Below are 20,092 nucleotides of genomic sequence, written 5' to 3'. Positions count from 1 at the left end.
ATGAAGGGGATGATTTCACAGGCCTGGTGGCAAACTATCAGTAGGGTTCCTGAAAACATGTGAGCTATTATTTAGTGTGGTGGGGGAAAACCAATGGAGAAGATTCTGAACTTCTAATATATATTCTCTTTCTGATACTTTCTGGTACTTAACAGCACTCTGAATGTAGGAAGAAAGAAGAAATGCTAAAGATGAGAAGTCATCCGTATGAAAATTCTTTACCATCCAAACTCTGACCTCATCAACACTTTCATCTGATCTGAATTTTAGGGGGTAGATGATTCCACTGACACCACTAATCTCATTTCCACATTTTACAATTTAGCAGACTTGCAAGTCATTTGGAATTAGGAAAAAAAATCATCAATGCATGTAACCAAAAAAACCCCACTATTAAGTAATTAAAGGAAATAAGTCCACTTCTTTTCTACACTTTGGTCTTAATAAAATTGACCAGTTCCTTTTAATTTAGACATGTGATGTTTTGTAATTGCTTTCTATAACAATACTATAAAGATGGTAGGTTTCATGGCAAATTGTGAATTATTTGTGTACTTCAATGGAAAAATTAGAAATGTAAGATACAAGTCTGTGTTGATAATAGCCAATTAAATTTGTTTGCTTATTTGAGATTGCAAGTGTAACAGGTTTTAGTGTCTGATTTGCACCTTTATTATTTGTGATTTAAGATAGGTACAACACATACAGTTTTATTGTAAGTCCACAACAGGAATAATTACAATACTACTACTGCTATATAATAGGCAGCCAGGATTCTGCTACAGTATGGAGCAAATCCCTGTGAGAGGAGTGATTCAGGGGAAAGTGCTTTGGATGTAGCTTGTGATGATGAAATGAAGGAACTGCTGAAGTCTTACAGTGCTACAGACTCTACACTTCCTGTCGAGACTATTGAAGTTACAAGTATGTTGGTTTTGTAATGTAAATCATAGGATTACCCTGTGGTCTTAAGGGGAAGTTGTGTATTAGAATGCTGCTGATCTGCAGAGCTGCATATTGTCTAGCAGTGATATTTTTTAACTCTACTAACTACTGAATTTCATTCGTTCATTCATTTATTCATATATTTATTTATTTATTCATTCATTCATTTATTTATTTTCAGAAAATAGGTTACATGAGTTTGTTTTTTTAATTGAGAGAATGAGGTATAAGGACGTATTTGACTAGTCAGATTTTTGTTGTTATCCATATTTACCTTCAGTGGAAGCTTTAAAGACTTACTTCCTAATGTTACCTAAATTTGATGTCATTTGCAGATACCAGATATTTTTTTTATTATGTGATATGCCATTGCATCTTTGTAACCTATATTAGCTAAGCTAGTCTATTATGCTCCTGCATGTTCATTTTGAATTCTATTATTTTTTTTTAATTGTGGAGAGAGACATCCTTCTAGATCAAGAAGATCAAAGCGTCATGTTTGTAACTACTATAAAAATGATGATGCAGGTTTGGAACCACAACATGAGAACTACAGTGTTGTAAGTATTAATAGAGTTTTATTAATCTGCTTCATAGTGTAGTATTCCATAGTGTCATTTACTGACTGAATAACATTAAAAATATCATTTAAATAATTAACCCCTTAGAATTTTTGTAAAAAGCAGCGTCATGCAGAGAGCATTGCACAGAGGCTTACAGTTTGTAAATTGTGGTTTGCAGTATATAAGTGTGTATATTAGCACTTCTCTCTGTTCGTGATTCCTATGTACTTATATTTACTGTGCAAAGAGTAGTCAATGATTACATACATTTCTTACTGCCTATATAAATAGAAAAAAGGTAAGGAATCCTGAGAGTTTTCATCACATTTCTAAAATGGCTCTTTGAAAGAGTAATGATTTTTCTTCATGATAGTGAAGGTATTTAGAAATTGTTTAATCTCAATTCGAAACAGCCAAGAAGATTTTTGCACAAGTTGTATGTTAGGAGAGCTCTTGCTGGTATCTGCTGCTGGTACCTACATTGTCTAGGTGATGATGCCATGATGATGTCTAATCCCTGCAGTGTGCTCAGGGGTGGGACTTTGAGCATGGGCTAGTTTGAATGCCTGGGCAAAACCAGGCTGTGACAGCCCCTTGCAGAGCATGCCCTTGGCACTATGTCTGTCTGTCCTACCAGTGGCCCCGTTACTTACACAGCAATCCCCTGCCTGGAGTGACTTGAGACCACCAATACTTATCCTGCAGACCAGCGTTGAGGCTTGTGTTTTATATAGTGCTCTTGGCTCTACTTCTTACTGTCATTTCTGTGTTTGTTAACAGGAGTCTGTTGATGCCATACAAGATGCAGAAGAGAAGCAAAAAGAACTTTTCCTACTTGAATTGAGAACTTCCAAAGATGCAGGTAGGTGTAAATTCAAGTTGTTTCACTTCTTTGGGGGAGGTAAATATCTTTGGTGATGTAATTGTTTTAAAAATAGTATTGCATGTAATATATTTGAATGTCTCCACTGGAAAATACAGCTTCAGAGAGTAAGATTTTTAATAACAGCTCTAAGGTAAAGGCAATTCCTGAAGTACTTGCAGTTTACAAAGGAATTAATGTGATTACAGAAAAGGGAAGCATCCCATTGGAGGCATGCGTTTCAAGCCAACCTAATGATATAAAAAGGGATCATTAGATAAGAATACACACTGTTGGCAACATTATTCAGTTGCAAGTACATAAGCCCTTCCATAGTTAAGAACAGCTATGTCTGTATGTAAAGTGACAGAGGCAGCTTTTTCATTCTAGTGTGGCTGACTTTCAGGAGCCTAAAATAATTTGTGAGGGTAACAAAGAAATCTTTAAGGCAGACGTTGTCGATGATGTGCAGTTTCAGAAATGCTTGTGCTCAGAGGTGTAATTTGTCTTAGGCTATCAAATCTCAGTTCAGATTAATCTCCAGAGCCTACTAAGTGACGCTGACTTCTTAGGAAATCATGGTGCTGGTGCTGTGTAGCAGTTTGAGACTATGTGCCTGTGCCACAACTGTTCAAGTGGCAAATCTTGCTGCAGGAACACCTTTGACTGAAGTTTCTCTTCCCAGCCAACTAGGCAGGGCAGTTTACTTTGAAGCAGCTTGGGACCGTGAAACATTTTTGCTTCCTGACAGAAAGGAAAGGGTGGTTTTAAATTTATTTTCCTGAATATAGGGTGGAGCTTTCAAATTATATTTAAAATAGTCAATTTATGCCTTTAAAAATAAATGTGGGATGTGGAATTATGGAGATACGTAACTTCCAACCCACATTTATGGCATGTGAACTGTTAATTAAAATCAGTACGTTTTCTTCAAAGATATTTGACAAACAAGTAGATGATACAACAGGCAGAAGCCTGTAGGCAGAGATTGGTGCAATTTCATAAATTAGCAAAATAAACATGAGAGAAGTGAACATGTTGATCTGTTACCGCTGCTGAAAAAAGCATTGATAATCTAGCATCTCTTAACTGTACCATAGTTATTACATGTGAAGAGGCACAAGACTGAACAAGAACTCAGAAGTACATTGACAAACTTACAATGTAGAATAAAATCCTAAAGGTATTTGCATGCAGCACAACCTACTGTAAATAATAGATTCAAATTCCCTATTAAGCTGCCTTATAAAACCAATATTTTTGTATTTTTCTATTTTAATAAGTAAGTAAATACTGGTAGATACTGGGGAAGCATTTTATAAATGCCATTTCTAATCCTGTAATTTCCCATTTTTCATAATTATGGAAAACTCGTATTTCCTGTTTTAGAATTTGTCCTAGAATTACATTACATGTTTAGCCTATTATCCTAGTATTATCCACTGTGCATGACTTCTGGGCTGTCCCTTATGTTATATTCTGAAGAGGTAGGGCATATAAAGAAGAATTTATAATTGCTTTTCTTTTTGCAGAAAAATCTAGCCAACCAATCTAGGCAACTTATAATTAATTTTATTTTATATTAAGGATTTGAAACTATATAAAACTATGATACATATGTTTTTACCGTTACATGTAACTTGGAACAGCCTAAGCTCATTAAACTATTCTATAATATTTCAACCATAAAGGTTTTAGCCACCTTCTTAAGATTGTATAGCTTTGGTAGGTAGCCTCACATATAGTTGTCATGTTATGTATCTCCTTGCAACATACAGAACTTCAAAAGTTTCAGTGCTTATCATCCATAGGACAGTTCTTCTGTCTGTAGAAGAACTATCGTGTTCTCTTAGTAATTTCCTAGACAACGCACTTGCACTTAAAAGTTTACCAGTGTTTGGGCTGTTTCCTCTTAAGTTAAACTTGTATTTAATTCTTTCTATGAAGAGTTTCATTAAAAGTACTCTACTTGTAAAGAGCTGTCAGTATGCGTGCCGGTATAAGGTACTGCTGTAACAATATTTTCATACTTTGGCTGTGTATTTGCTACATTCAAAATGTTATTACTATAATTATCTTCTCCTGCTTATTGCTGCCATCATTTTGATTCTATCAAATTATTGGCCAGATGTGTATATCCAAAGGCTGTCTCAGATGCAAAATACTTTGAATGAAATGCTTGCAACGCAGAAAACGGAAAGGGATACCCTTGCTAAAAAATACAGGTAAGTAAAATACAAGTAGCATACAGTAGTGTGAAAGTAAAATGATGTGGATGTCACTCAAATTTTGCAGATGCATGATACCTACTGGCTACAGTTACTTCGAGTAAGAGTTTACATCAAGGAAAAACTTCAAGGTTTAGCTAACGCATACTAATTAGTTACCATGGACACCGTGAGGCCTGAAATTAGGTAGTAAACATACAAAAAGTGTGGAAAAATACCTAAGCAGATACTAGGAAATGGAGGTACTGAGCAGTTAGATGACTTTTGCAGCATCATGGAGGAAAGCAGTAACAGTTCGGACACTACTTTAAGTGTCCTGTCTCTGGTTTTGTTTCTTTAGCACCCCTAGATTGGGAGTGTTCAGCCAACAGGCCATTAAGAGCAGTGGCTTGAAGCATGTTTATAGACATTTCTTTTTTGTGAGGACGCTTCACAGGTGAGCTGGGAGTGCTCACCTCGGTGGGAGCATGCACTATGTGAATCGTCAGCTTCCTGCTGGTAGCGCTGACCAGCCTCCTTTGACTTCCTTCTCTTCTGAGAGGAACGACCTAACTGCTGGTCATGTGGTGAGTGCTCAGCTAACAGTGTAGCATTGTGGTCAGTGGATGGTTCTGGGCCATCTGATGGGGATGACTGATCCCCATCATCATCTGATGGGGATCATCATCTGATAGTGTTTCCATGAGCACTATTGGTTTCATCATGTAAATGCAACAGTGTACAGCTTTGAGGTAGTTCCATGGAAAAACACATAGGCTGGTTGAGCAAAAAGACTGAAACATTTCTGTCACCGACCATTTTGCCAGCTATGAAAGGTAAGATGCGTAGATTACTTAGATAATTAAAAAAAAGAGGGTTTTGTGTGAAGAGAGGTTAGGGTTCCAAGTCATCTTTGTGAACAAAATAGTGACTGAACGAAGAAACAGGAGGAGTAAAACTTGTATCTACACAGATTCATCTGCCAGCTTGCCAGAGCAAAGTGTGAAATATTTCTTGTTATTGCAGATGCCTTGCAGCTAATGCAACAGCTGTCCATCAACAATAATGACCTACATGCCAAATAACATCAAATTTCCTCTTTATTATTTATAAGGTGAACACTTTGTTTTCAACTAATTAGCGTATAAGCTTTTATCAAATGTTACATAAATGTACAGAAAAGCAGGACACATCATCCCATTTTCCATCTTCCTGTTCATTTAGCTGGCCCTGGCAGAGATACTACTTACACTTTTCCATTTCTGTCTGTTCCTTTTAAGATATTAAGATCTATCTCTCACCTAAGAAGAAAAAAAAGCCCATCGTGTTTTTCAGTGGCTCTAAGTTACTCTGCCTCTGTCATTTAAGTCACACTGTCTTTGACTCTTCAGCTGCAGGTTCTGCAGTACCCGTGTAGCAGTAAAGCCACAAAACTTCCCTGAAGAAGCACTGCTGGAAAAGTGTGGGGAGGCCTCACTGGCCTGTGTAGGAGCACGGAGCTGTCAAATTGTCCTCACATTAGCCATTGACTACATGCTGATGTGTTGATTGTATCACGGATTCTAAACCCATGTGATTGCCAGCAGTGTCACGGTACAGACAGCAATACTGTCACACTGTGGTTTGGCTGTCCTTGTTCTGCACCAGCTACTCTGGCTGTACCTCTGTCTTGATGCCCTCAGCAGTCTCCCTCTTCCAGTGGGATGGTGTTGTTACTTGCACAGCACCTCTGCTGTGGCTGGAGTTAAAAGCAAACTGTGCTGGTGTTCCTTTTCCCACACCTTGTGGTACTCCCCTGTCTTCCCAGTGTGGTGTCGGAGTGCTCGTGCAATCACTTGTCCCAGGACGGGGAATTAGGAGAGAAAATTATTATGCTAGGCTGGTGTGCCAAAGGAATTGGGGAAAATAAGGAGTTCCCTTCCATCAGGGAGGAAATAAAATCCCCCAAGAAAGGATTGTCACAGGGAGACCAGCTCAGAGAGGGAGCACCATCTGGTGACAGGAGAGACATTCCCAAACTATCATACAACATCCTAAATTGCTCTGTCCTCTTTTCTTACTGATCATTTGGTGTTATTACAGTTGTGGCTTCACACAGTGTTGTGTTGTATACACTGTAAAAAATTTCTGATAGTATCATCCTTCAGTAGCTCATTGTGAGCTCATTTTAAAAGGCTACAAATTAGAGCTGCAAAGGCATTAAATTCAATGAACTATGGTGGTTTGTGATGATAAAAGAGCAGCCAGTGATAATTCAGATCCAGTTTTGGTTCCATGAATTAAGGGTGATATAGGAGGACAAGGATATTACTGAAGTTTTGATGCTTTGCATCTTCTAGATGAGATTCTGCAGTTTATTGTGCATGAACCTGGGATTTGAACTACAAACTTTATAATAAAAAGATTGTTCAAATTTTAGGTGGTGGCAGAGTCCTTTGAAACATATGCCTGTTCTTAGTGGGATATGCCTATTAAACTGTTTCAATATTGTGCTTACAGTAACTGCTGCCATCATTACTTTTTTTTTTTTTTTTCAATTTTCCATAGGGCTTCAGTGGAATCTTTTAAAAAAGGAGCATTGAGGAAACAATTAGTTCACCTTGCTTCTAGGCAAAGGCATCTATTGGCTATTGCCCAAACCCAGGAAAAGTTAGTCCAGAAAATACAAAATTACAGAAGAACACAGCAAGTGTTCAGTGCATCATGTTCGGAGAAGGAAATCTCACACTCAGTTATTTCCTGTGGAAATGATAAAAGACGAAGTTTAACTGCTGATGAAAGCATGTGCCCTGATGTAGTTACATTTAATATGGGTCTTGGTGCCAGCGTGCCAAATAGAAATGCAGTAGAAGCACATCTCTCTTTAGAAAATAGATTTTCAGCTCAGGAATGTAGCCAACATCCACACACCTGCTTGGACAAGACAGAAGCAAACAAAGAAGCAATTAGAAGCAAAGAGGGTTCTGATCATGCTTTGGCATCCGAAAGCAGAGTAAGAGAATATCACTTCGACAACATGTCAATGCTGACAAATGCTGTGGAAGTGGTGACATTGCCTTCAGAACCTACTGTTTCCACTGCTAAAACGAAGTGCTCATGGCAAAAAGAGATTGATTGTGTAGCAATTGTGGAAGAAGGAATCAAGTCTTTAAATCCCACCTCAGTGACATACACATTAAATACTGCGGAACCCCGAAGCGCTGTTGTCAATAACCGTGTCTGTCAGCCAGGCAGTGACTACCAGCAGGTTCTTGCAGATGAACCTCTACACAGATATGTAGATAAGAAAGAAGCTTTCCAGCAGCAAGTGGTTTTGTCAACTTCTACAAAGAACTTCCCTAATACTCCACAGCAAGTGATCTTTTGGAGTAGCGAGAACTCATTTAATGCTGACTCGGTGCTTACAGATCTTGCCTCAAATACAGATTATCCAGTAAAACTCAGTGAAAAACCTTCCCAGAGCTATAGTAATCAGGAATGTGAACAAAACAAAGTGCGGCGTGGAAGAAGTAGGAAAAAGCTTCAGTTGATAGATCTTCTTGAATTGGGAAGGATTAAGCCAGGAGAAGATGTTTTAGAATTCAAACTCCAGGTAACTGTTGAGATATAATAATGTTAGTATTGGCATGTAACTAAAAAAACCCAACACTAAAATGGGGAAACAGCAGTTTTCGTGGTTTAATCTGCATCTTCAGCGCTTAGTGTTGAAAATTTTTATTCATTGGTTGAAGATGATATTTTATGAGTTTTAAAGAAAGATGCTATGGATGGTGTCTTCTGTGTGAGGCCATAATTTTAACACCCAGAATATTGCATATGTGAAATTTGTGTTTAACTTCACATTATCAGTTTGTTAACATTTCCTACTGCTAGAAGCAGGGTGAAATCATTGGTTGGTCTACATTGTGTAATACCTGATTTTCATAGTGGAAGAAGTGGGAACATTAAGTTTTTTGTGACTTAATGTGATTTTGGAGCAACTATCCAGTCCCTCAAATAAAGAAGTGTAACATGAAGGATTTTGTAGTGCTGTGATAGACATGAATATTACTTACATGCCAGCTGGTTCTATAGTTTACAGTCTAGTAAGAACTGTATTTGGAAAAAAAACCCGCAAAACCACCAAAACAATACCCCCACACCCTATTTTTAATACAAAAGTATGTCCCTGTGCCTCCAAATACAGAGCAGATTTGCAAGGCAGCTGCTAGGGGACTGGCTTGATATTGAGCAAATGATGGAATTATTGACTGAATTCCCAGCTGCAAACTAGTTAATTTCCATGGTAACATACTGATTAAAACATGAAAGGTTCTATTCAGACAACTCACCTGGTGTAGCTAATGTAGAAAAGAGCCCTTTTTCTCTACCTGTAACCTGCTTGGGAATGCTTTTCTGCATTCTCTTATTCTGATTGTTTAACCTCATGCATGCTGAGAAACCTTACTACGTTCTGACATAGTTTGTCAGCAGCTAATTTTGGTGTTACAGAAGTATAAAAAACTATAAGCCCTGCTTCTGGAGGTACATTATGTGTTTGCAGGCTGTATTAGCAGTATCAAAGGGGCAATAACAATAAATTCTTTTATAGCTAATTTTGCGCAAGATGAGACTGTCAGATTCCTCCTACAATGTGTAAGTGATGTCCCTTGGCACAAGTAAGGTTCTCATGCGAATATATTTAATCTTTTAATAATTGCTGGAATTTCACTGTGACATGCATTTGTTTGACATGTGTAAGGCAAATTGCACTTGAGTAGCAGTTTCTTGTTGCGCAGACTTGCCTTCTGTGGATTCCTGAGTTCACTGCTGCAAATTAATTTATTCACAGCTTTGTTATGTCTAAGGGGAAGTGAGATGCAAATGCAGTTCTGATAAACACACATAGATTTGTGATCTCAGTGTGGCCAAAACATCTTATTCTGATGGGATAAATCCCCTTATTGCACATACCAGAGTTGATGATAGTGGCATCAAATTAATTAACTTTTTTCAGAATTAGGTGCAATTTTTCAGCTATATTATTCTTCAGCATTTTTTCATGTTTTGAGGATGTTAATTCAGATTTGTTAATTTAGGAGTTGAAAGTTAGTTCTTAATTTTTCTTTTTTTTAGGAATTTAGTCATAAAGCCACGCTCTTAAAGAACGGCAAGATCAGAACCAGTAAGAGACGAATACTGGAGAATCCAGTTCAGTGGATTAAAGACCTACTAGGAAGTGATATTTCTGTGACATGGAAGTATGTGTGGAATAAGGTAGGCCTGATTGTAGTCTCAAAAATAGCAATAATAAATGGCAATAACAAATTTCACTAATGTGGATCTTCTTACTTTCTTAAAGCAAAAAGAGGGTACAAGCCTAAATTTAAAAAGTATTCTTAATGAATCTGCAGCAAGGAGTGAGCTACATAGCTGTGGTTGTGCAGTGATGAACTAATCACAAGTGTTGAGAGAAAGTGGAATGTCCACTCTATAAGCTATCAATGCTTTGAAAGTGTAGTTTTAAAGATGATTAAGAGACTGACAGAAAAAGCTGAAAAGTAGTTAGAGTAAAAAGGAGCAAGCTTATTGAAATGTCATGGTGTCAGGGACAAATGTTGGAAAAATACCAGCAGAGTTTAGAGGGCTTTGCAGATGGGCTGTATTAGGTTTTTTTTTAATTTAGAATTCAAATGAGCAGAATTTCTGTTTGATCTTGCCAGACACAGATTAGGCTGTTAAGTTTATAAACTCAGTTTTATAAAAAAAGTGAAATTTTTACATGTATCAGAAAAAAACACTAATTAAAATGACCAGTTATTAATTTTTTTTTTTTTTTTGTACAGGTTACATATCGTGGGACACAGTTGTCAAATTTTCTTTTTGAAGAAATGCCAGTTTCCAGTGACCTAGAATTACCATCACAAGAAAGAGAGCCTTTGCGTATGTACCACTTAAAATCTAGTATCTGCCATGGCTGAAACCAGTAGAAAGTGATTTCTAAAGAGCTTAAATTCCAAAATTCCCCTATAGCTTTCCGATTTTTTACTGGGCTACATGCTTATCACAGATCTTGGGCTTGAAAAATAAATAGTGCCAGAACATAGACATGATCTCTAAAGAAGTGTGTTTCTTTTCTTATGTAAATTGTTAGTGTGAAGAGAATAATTACTAATGACTTGGCTGCTATGTCAAAAATATTTATGTCACATTTTATGTTAAAAATATTTATAGTGAAGTTTTTAATAAGCTAATTTAGTACTTTTTTATTCTGTTGGAAACGCAGATACACTAGCATAAGTTTTAATGGCACATACATCTTAAAATCACATTAAAAAGTCTGTGTTGGTGGAAATCCCAGTATGCCCAAGCAGTAGTAATAACTAGGGGGATATTTTAGTCTCTAAAAATAAACAGTCGTATAAAACAGAGCACACTGATATTGCAAAATTACATTGAACAATTTTTATCAGAAGTGCCTGGCAGACTTAAGAACTTCAGCCTAATTTTGATAAGTAATGTGGTCCCAGGGACACGCAAGTCCCTTTGACAGCCAGTTACACTTGGAGTCTGAAAAGCTTTTGCCATTGGTTCTGTTAATTTGATGACACACTGAACCTCACATGAACAAGGATAGCAGGCTTGGTCTGTTCTTTAAGAAAAATGAAAAACCTAACTGCTCTGGAAATTAAGCCATGGAACTATCAGCATTAAATGATACTGTTTGTTCTTAGAACAAAACTGTCTTGATATTTTATGCTCTCAGGAAAAAATTTTATCACGAGAAACCCCAGCAACCACAACCAGCACCATCAGAGTCCTGGTACTGTCTCCATTGCTCAGCCCTGTGGGAGCTCTGACCCAAGCAACGTGCAGCCAAAAACCCCGTCCTTGCCACAAACAGAAGTTGTGAAAACATTGCTGTGCAGTGGAAGAGAAGCAGCTATTACCGAGGCATTTAAAAGTAAGATCATCTTTTTAACTGCCTAAAAAACCTAATGGACTAGAGTAGAGATACAAAAGGAAAATTAAAGTAAGGTGGAGTGGAATTGATCTGTGTGGGGGAGAGAGTGCTGGGGGAAAATGACTTTGCTGATGAGTTGGATAGATCTAAACTAGCCAGTAATGAAGTTTCAAAACTCAGTATTTTCGACTCTTCTGTGTCCAAATTAGAAATATTTTTAAAAATCTAACCACCAGCTCAGTTTCCACATCTCTAGCTTATAGAAACCAAATCTTTTGCATCCAGTTATGAGGAGAAGCTTTTCAGGTTTCATAGTCTGACTAAAAATATTTTTGAAAGCCAGCTATGAAAAGCAAAATCCTACTTAAGATAAAAATTCCTTTAAAAATAAGTCTTAGGGGGAGTATTTAATTGAGTCTCTTAAATGAAGCATTGGAAGTGCCATGAGAAGCCCCATAGCCCATAGATGGGTTTGCTATATTTGTTTGCCCTCTTCCTTTGTTTCCAAAGGTCCAGTCAGATACACAATGCCATTGCTGTTTTCCTTCACGCTAAATAAATTATGAATTTAAAGCTCAGCTGTATGAGTTGACTAATTTACTTTCTGGGCTTTGCTAGTCCTTGAAAATGATAGAAGGATAATTAATTTCAGCTTTCTTGCTAGTCAATATTACCTTCATGATTTTTTAAAGTATTTTTATCACAGTGTTATATATGAAAAAAATATAGTGTATTCTGAAAGGTAGAAGAAAAGAAAAAGAGGGGAGATTTAGATTAGATACTAGAAAGAAATTCTTTACTGTGAGGGTGGTGAGGCACTGGAACAGGTTGGCCAGGGAAGTCGTGGATGCCCCATCCCTGGAGGTGTTCAAGGCCAGGCTGGATGGGGTTTTGAGTAGTTTGGTCTGGTGGGAGGTGTCCCTGCCCATGGCAGGGGGATCGGAACTAGATGATCTTTACGGTCCCTTCCAACCCAAACCATTCTATGATTCTATGATCCTATGATTTATGTGACTGTAAAAGACAGGGAGATGAACTATATGTTCTCTGTATTTAGTACTTTGGAAGCCATGTGAAACTGTCAACAAATGCTTCTATCCATAATCTTTTCCATCTGAGACATATCTCAAGGTGCAGCTGTTAATGCTGTCTTCTCTTCTTGATGGCTTGCAGACAAAATATTTAAAAGTATTTTCTAGTACTTTAAAGTTCTAGGCATTTGCTTTAGGTACTCACATAGTTTACAAAGAAGCACATCGTTCTGTCAGCAGAATTTATAAAGCTGTATTTCCCAGTAACTTTGCATGCCATGCAAAAGTACAGGCTGAGGTATAGGCTTCCTCCATCTGCACTCTTTTCCTTCCCAAAGGCCTCTGCCTGTTCTTGTTAGGCTATGAGGAAGGTAGAATGTCACATGAGTGACTCAGAGTTGAGCTATGTGGCCAGCAAGAGCCAAAAATGTTCACTTTTTATGAGGTCAAAAAGCTAAAAAACCAACCAACCAACCAACTCTCCAGGACTGCATGACATGGAAGCCAATTCTAAAAATATAATATCTGTATTTCTTATCTGTCATTCATGTTTTTCTGAAACTGCCAAATCACTTCAGGAGTTACTAGGTGACAGCGTGGTTGCAGACTCTTAGACCTGTGTAAATTTGGTGAGGCCTCTGGAAGTCTTTAGTCCAACCTCCTGTTCGAAGTAGGGCTAGCTTCCAAGTTACACGAGGTTTCTCAGTGCCTTGTCCAGTCAAATTCTGAATATATTCAAGGATGCACATTCCACAACATCTCTGTACAATGTATTTATGTGCTTAATCACACTCCTGGTGAACTTTTTTCCCCATGTATCTAGTTGGAATTTTGCTTGTTAAAACGTGTAACTGTTGCCTCTTTTTATTGCCTATAGAAACCTTGTTTCCTTAAGAATCCTGGATAAAAGTAAGTTGACCCCTAGTTAAGAGCTTTAAACACTGGCTTTGTGGCCTCTTTACTTTGTGAAACAACTTGTAAAAGAAATCCTTGGATAACTGACTGGTCTTCTTAATTCAGCAGCTGCACTGTAACTTTTTCATCTGCTTTGGTGGTCCCATGGAGACTGAGGGAAGACTAAGAGAAACACAGCTCTGTAGATAATATTCCCAGAACACTTCTATCTTACCTTACTTATGAAAGCAATGAATGAAAGGCAGTGTGATAAACAGCAAGCTTCAAGAAGCAACGGCTTCAGCTGCTGCTTTGCTTGAAACAGAGAAAACAGACTTTTTTGATGCCACACTCTGGTAATGTCAAATGAAAGCATGTGGGAGACTACCTGATGGTCTTACCTTGGTGAGCGTTCAGATTGTATCACAGTTCATGGAATCAGGGAATTGTCAGAGTTGGAAGGGACCTCTGGAGATCATCTGGTCCAACTCCCCTGCTAAAGCAGGATTGCCCAGAGCACATCACTCAGGACTGCATCCAGGCGGGTCTTGAAGATCTCCAGAGAAGGAGACTCCACGACCTCCCTGGGCAGCCTGTTCCAGTGCTCTGTCACCCTCACTGTAAAGAAGTTTTTTCTCATATTTGAATGGAACTTTCTATGTTCCAGCTTGAGCCCTTTGCCCCTTGTCCTATCTCTGGAAACCACTGAAAAGAGTCCGGCTCCATCATCATTCAACTCACCCTTTAGATACTTATAAACATAAATAAGGTCTCCCCTCAGTCTTCGCATGTCCAGGCTAAAGAGCCCCAGCTCCTTGAGCGTTTCCTCGTAAGGAAGGGGCTCCAATCCCTTAATCATCTTGGTTGCCCTACACTGGACTATCTCCAGTAGTTCCCTGTCCCTCTTGAACTGGGGGGCCCAGAACTGGATGCAGTATTCCAGTTGTGGCCTCACCAGTGCAGAGTAGTTTTTTTCAGGACTGACTTTTATCAAAGTTGGGACACAGCTTCTAAACAAAACAATTCAGTCTTTAAATCACCACATGATAATAACCTACAAGAAGGCTCTAGAAATTGTTCTGAGGCTGTACATAAAACCCACTGAATGAGTCACATTTTTAGTAAATAAGTTAGAATATTGCAGTGAGAGTGCTGGGAGGAGCATTTCCAAAGTAAGAAAGGAATGAACTTCAGACTTTGCTGGGAAATTTTCTTGTACATACATACATGTGGACATTTCAGAACAAAAAAGCTTTTTCAACGAATCAAAACAGGTTGAAGTCATGCCTGTCATGTCACTATGGGCTCAGTGTTAATGATGCTTCAGCTCAGCTTCTGCCACTTTATTTTATAAAAAAATTCCTGGGATTACTTTTAAGATCATTTTTACCTGAAGGTGTCCTTTATACTGTTTTGTGACTTCCCATCCAGGCATTCCTATTTATGCTCTTTGAAACATCACTTCTGTGTGAGTAAGTTGACTTCTTCTGGTGTTACTGATAGCTGCTTCATAAACAGTAAAGGCTGTGTGAGGAGCATTGTGGTGTAACTTCTCCAGAGGACTTGTATTCAGCCTGTCCATCTTTGTTGTAGTCCAAGAGACTTAAGTATGTCTTAGACATCAGATTGTGCTCCATTATGTGCTGCGTTGTGGTACGAGTGTACAGAAAATGCACTGAGCGTGTGTGTGAGATTCTGAACACAGTCCTGTTCCCACTGGAGTGAGAAGTTTTGCTGTGGATGTCATGGGTGTGGAACAACATACAACCTCATGCACAAGGCTCTGTATTTGCATTTCTGAGCACAGACCTCTTGCTTCCAAGAGCAATTTGCCATTTCACTCCTTTGAGTGGTGAGCTCCTGGAAATCAGGAAATTGTGGGGAAATCCTCATCAAGATATGGAGTTAAAAGGTCTAACACCTACAAGATACACTGATTGTTATGCATTGGGACCTACCAATGTTGTCAGTTCAGTGAATATATTTTGCATTTGGGCTTCAGTGTAGGTGACACAACTGGAGAGCTCTGGTAACAGAGAAAGACAAACTCTTGGGATGGCACATAGTAGCCCAGAAATAAGTGCAAGCTAAACGATCAACTGGTGTCACTTCAAAGATGTTTTCTCTGCGTTTTGGCAAGGATTTGTCTTGACTGACTTAATCATCCTGAAACACCCATCTTGTTTTGCTTCTTGAGATGCTTGAATGGTGTCTGAACACTGTTTTTTGTTGGGTGTTTGTTTTTTTTTTAAACAGAGGCCATCCTTACTTCCACAACAACACTCCCTTGCTTGATAACATCTGCTACATCTGACAGTTCCACCCTCACTGGTGGTTTCTGGGTTGGTCTGGTTGTGGCAGCTCAGCAGCTCTTATATTTTGTGCAAGGGTACCAAAGGGAGAGAGTGGGGACAAAAGATGAACAAAAGCAAGTAACTCTGAAAACTACAGTTCCAAGTGCCTTTTGGAGTCTGTGCTATTACAGAGAGAATGTCTTGTAATATTCCGTACTGCTGGATCTTTACAGTGGTAATTTGTTACTGATTTTAACAGTGAAAATTAAAAGTTCAGCTTCTCCTGCACTGACACAAGTGCCTTAAGATTATGCACAGTAATAGTTGCTTCAGTCCAACAGATATTTAAAGATTGCTAGTGTCCATTGTTCAGACCTGTAGTTTCTTGTATGCGGGTGTACGCTTTCCTTTTTATATAGTCTTTTTGCGACTCTAGGAAGGGAATTCCCTATGAGAGGGATTCCTTCATTTTGGGGAAGTGCACTAAACTTATGCCTGTGTGGGCAAGATGTGAAATTCAGGCAATGCTGAAGAGCAACTGCATTTTCCTGTTGCATAATTGGAAATGGCTGGGACAGCTGCCTTCTCACCCTGAGCACCACTGACATGTAGGACTGCCCTCATCTCGCTGAATGTGGGTGCCAGTGAGAGGTACCGATGAGAGGGCCGGGATCTGATGCTACAGGAATCCTAGGACATAAACCCCTACGTGGTTCTAACGAGCTGTTAGCATCTCTGTAGATGATAGTGCCAGTGATTGCTTTCCATTGCTCTAATATACACTCTGTAATCATTTTGCATTCATGTTTCAACAGGCTCTTCTGTCCAGTTCAACTCAATGGAAAGTCTGACACATTTTCTTCAATTCCGTGAGATAGTAATGGTTCGTAAAGAGGAGTTTCTACCATGCTCTGTAATGGAAAAGCACTGGAGTTTCTATAAAGGATGTGAAGATTTTGGATTCTAAAGACTTCCTGAGTGCCAACAATTTTTTCTTCATTATCACTTAAAAGTAAACATTTGGGCTTTTAGAATAATGTGCTTTGTTACTGTCATTTTGATAAATCGTTTGCCCAGCACTTGGAATGGACTGAAAGACTGTTTGAGTAAATGAGGAACAGGGGAGTACTGTGTAGCAGGTGAGGATAACTGTCAACATTGAATTTTAAGATTAAGAAATGGGGATGTAGACCAGGACTGTTACACACTGGTGCTCACAGTGAAATGTATTTCCGGTTGATAACTTTGTATGAAATTCCTCTGATTTCAGTGGCTGCCCATGTTTGATGGGGCTGCACAGAACCAGGTAGGTATTGACACTGATAGTCATTTCCTGCACCTAAACCTGGACCCGCTCTGCCTAGGCACAGGCCATCAGAAATGGCTGCACGCCTTTGTATAATAGCATAAGCTGTTAGCTTAGGCAAAAAATTCAAGATGGGCAGCTTTGAAAATCACCAGCAGCTTTGCTTTCCATGGTGTGGATATATACAAACATTTGAGAAGGGGGCAGGTGCTGGGAGAGGTTAAAAGAGGAACCTTGGCTACTAGAAGTGCGCAGGGAAATTCCATTCATGTTCCAGCCAAGTCTTTCTGATGGACAGAAAGTGTGCTGGCATATGGCAGGAAATGTTTGTGGAACACAGATTTTTCCGTCTAACAACGTGTAGATATTCTGTTTGTTTTAATTTTACAATGTGTGAATCTGCCTCAGTAGCGTATTTATAATATATTTGACTGTCATGAGAGTTACCTGCATTCAAATGGCATCCTTGCTCTTTCGTTCTCTGGATTATAAGAGAAGATGAAATAATGGCACCTGCTACTCCTAACTCTGGTGAATGGGATGAGAAATCTCTCCTGTCAGTACAGAACAACCTCAGCTAGATATCTGGAGCGTGAAGAGCTGTTCTGCAGAGATTTGATTAGTGTCTTAAAGAGGAGGTAGTTTAGGGAAGAAAGAGGGGTGTGATGTGCAGGTCTGCTGTGCCCTAGGATGCATGAGCAATCGTAGCCTGATGGCCTGCAAGGCTAAGGAAATGCAAACTGCTGGAAGTGAAAAAAGTAAAAAGCTACTGAGTGACAGGTATTTCATAAAGGTCACTTTCCACAGAGACAGAAAAATGGAGCGGTCTCACAACTGCAGCAGTAAAACAAACCTGAAGGCATGCTGATTTAAAGGAAATGTTCATTCAAATGCTACACTTCCACTTTCACAGAAAAGTGAAAGACTTTTGACTGTAAAAATGACTACTGAATTACTTACAAGTTTGTTAGACATTTTTTCCTTGTTACAAGGCGTCTAATAAGATTAACATAAAAAAACTGGGAGGATTTGACAGTAATACTTTTAATCTGTTGATTGCATGACCTAAGACAATCCTAAGTGACAAAAATTCTGATTGATTCAAGCCGGGCAGAGAAGTAAAAATGCAAAGTGTTACATGAAAACCACTGTCTCTTATTGGTGCCATATATAAAAGTAAGCTACCAGGGTGGGGTTTTTTTCAATATTTGTATTTTATATAAGCATCTTGAGAAGAGCACTAGCTTGACAACATATGTTTTAGTATGACTAACAAGTGTAGAATTCTCTTCCCAAATCTTCTGAAAACTCTGAATTTTCCCTGTTCTCCCTACTGGTGTCTTTTTCATTAAGAGATGGCAAGAAGTTATACCATGATGAATAGGATGTTTTGTTTTCTCTGTTTAAATTTATGCTTTATAAGTGTACTTCTGCATGGAAATGTAAAATGTTATCGCACGTCAAAAATAGGCAGCTATTAATGATCCTGACTACAGCAAAGCAATAAAGCTTCTGCTCACAAGGGGCAAACAGCAAGGGTTAGTCCTTCCAGACCTTCCTGCTCCTTTCTCATTCCATTCCTTTATTCAGTAAGAGTCATATTGCTTCATTGCACCAGGCTGTGCAAGGCAGAATGCTCAGAGCCTCCCCTTAGAAGATGGCTTTTCCTCCCCCTTGACTGCTGCATCTTTCCCAGTGCACGTTCACCTGTGTTCAGCAGGGACCACTGTATACCACAGGGATGATGTTTCACTGTCACTTCATACAACAGTTTGCATTTCTCCTGACACTGCTCAAGACCCCATTTTCTTTTTTTCACACAGGTACATCACATTGGCAGCATGTCATTATCCCATAATCACCTCATATGCACAGGTCTTTCTCTGCTTCAGTCAATTCTAGCAGATGAGTTCCAGCTTATAGAAAAAGTTTTTGCCATCAGTTCCTTATTGCAAGACCCTGAACATTGTACTACTGAATTTCATCGTACATTTATTAGTACTCTAGTCCTCAAGCTCCCTCAGTTCTTCGCAGACTGCATCAGACTCCATTGTCAATTCTTTTCTGTATGGATGGTACCTCCAACCTTTGTGTCATCAACAGATGCCGTTAATAATGCCCTGAATATTTGTTTCAGATCACTAATGCAATGGAAAGGGAGAGCCCTGCTAAAAAATACAGATAAGTAAAATACAAGTAGAATACAGGAGCGTGCAAGTAAAACCACTTGTGTTTCATTGCAATGTTGCAAAAGCATGAGACATATTAGCTATAGTTACCTCCAATAAGAGTTTACGTCACGGAAGAACTGCAAGGTTTAGCTAAAGCATACTAATCAGTTCCCATGCTCACAGTGATGAAACTACCTGAAATGAGGTATTTTGAAATTAGGTGGTAGAGCCCTTTGAGCACTCCTGCACGGCAGCGGGCTCCCTTGAGTAGGGACACCTCTCAAGATTACTTCTCCAGATTCAGAGATTCCTTGTCGCAACAGATCCTGGGGAAGTGAGGGCTAGCACGCTAAACTTTGAAACCCTAGGATAGGAAGCACTGGTTGCCCAGATAGAACCCTTCAGACATAAACGGCTGTTGAGCAGCACTGGTCCCACTACTGACCCCTGAGGAACACTGCTCCTCACTGGTCTCCACTTGGACATTGAGGTGTTGACCACAACCTGTTGAGTGCGGCCATCTAGCCAGTTCCTGATCCACTGAGTGGTCATTCGTCAGATGCGTGTCTTTCCACTTTAGAGACCGGGATGTCATGCGAGACACTGTGAAATGCTTTGCCTAAATCCAGGTACATGACGTCTGTTGCTCTCCCCCTCTCTGCCTAGGCTGTAGCGCCATGGTAGAAGGCCACCAAATTTGTCAAGCATGACTCACCCTTGGTGAAGCTGTGTTGGCTGTCACCAGCCACCTCCTTATTTTCCATGTGCCTTAGCAGAGATTCCAGGAGGATGTGCTCCGTGATCTTGCCGGGCACAGAGGTGTAACTGACCTGCCTGTAGTTCCCCAGCCCGCCCTTGTTTCCCTTTTTGAAAATG

At 39.2% G+C, this 20,092-nt stretch overlaps 1 protein-coding gene across 1 annotated transcript in view; it reads left to right on the top strand.

Annotated features, from left to right (window-relative positions):
* ANKRD31 (ankyrin repeat domain 31) overlaps positions 1–18,593 on the top strand; it is a 51,781-nt gene extending 33,188 nt beyond the window's left edge. Inside the window, exons 18-26 of the mRNA XM_014964840.1 lie at positions 765–924; positions 1,405–1,505; positions 2,289–2,370; positions 4,499–4,595; positions 7,125–8,169; positions 9,693–9,833; positions 10,403–10,499; positions 11,323–11,520; positions 16,555–18,593. Of these exons, the coding sequence (XP_014820326.1) occupies positions 765–924; positions 1,405–1,505; positions 2,289–2,370; positions 4,499–4,595; positions 7,125–8,169; positions 9,693–9,833; positions 10,403–10,499; positions 11,323–11,520; positions 16,555–16,706 (2,073 nt within the window). The 3' untranslated portion in view covers positions 16,707–18,593. The remainder of the gene's footprint in view (positions 1–764; positions 925–1,404; positions 1,506–2,288; positions 2,371–4,498; positions 4,596–7,124; positions 8,170–9,692; positions 9,834–10,402; positions 10,500–11,322; positions 11,521–16,554) is intronic.
* Positions 18,594–20,092: the final 1,499 nt, after the last annotated feature.

The sequence above is a fragment of the Calidris pugnax genome, unplaced genomic scaffold, assembly GCF_001431845.1.
Source record: "Calidris pugnax isolate Ruff unplaced genomic scaffold, ASM143184v1 scaffold273, whole genome shotgun sequence".
NCBI classification, from domain to species: Eukaryota; Metazoa; Chordata; class Aves; order Charadriiformes; family Scolopacidae; genus Calidris; species Calidris pugnax.
This window is presented reverse-complemented; position numbering and strand designations above follow the sequence as displayed.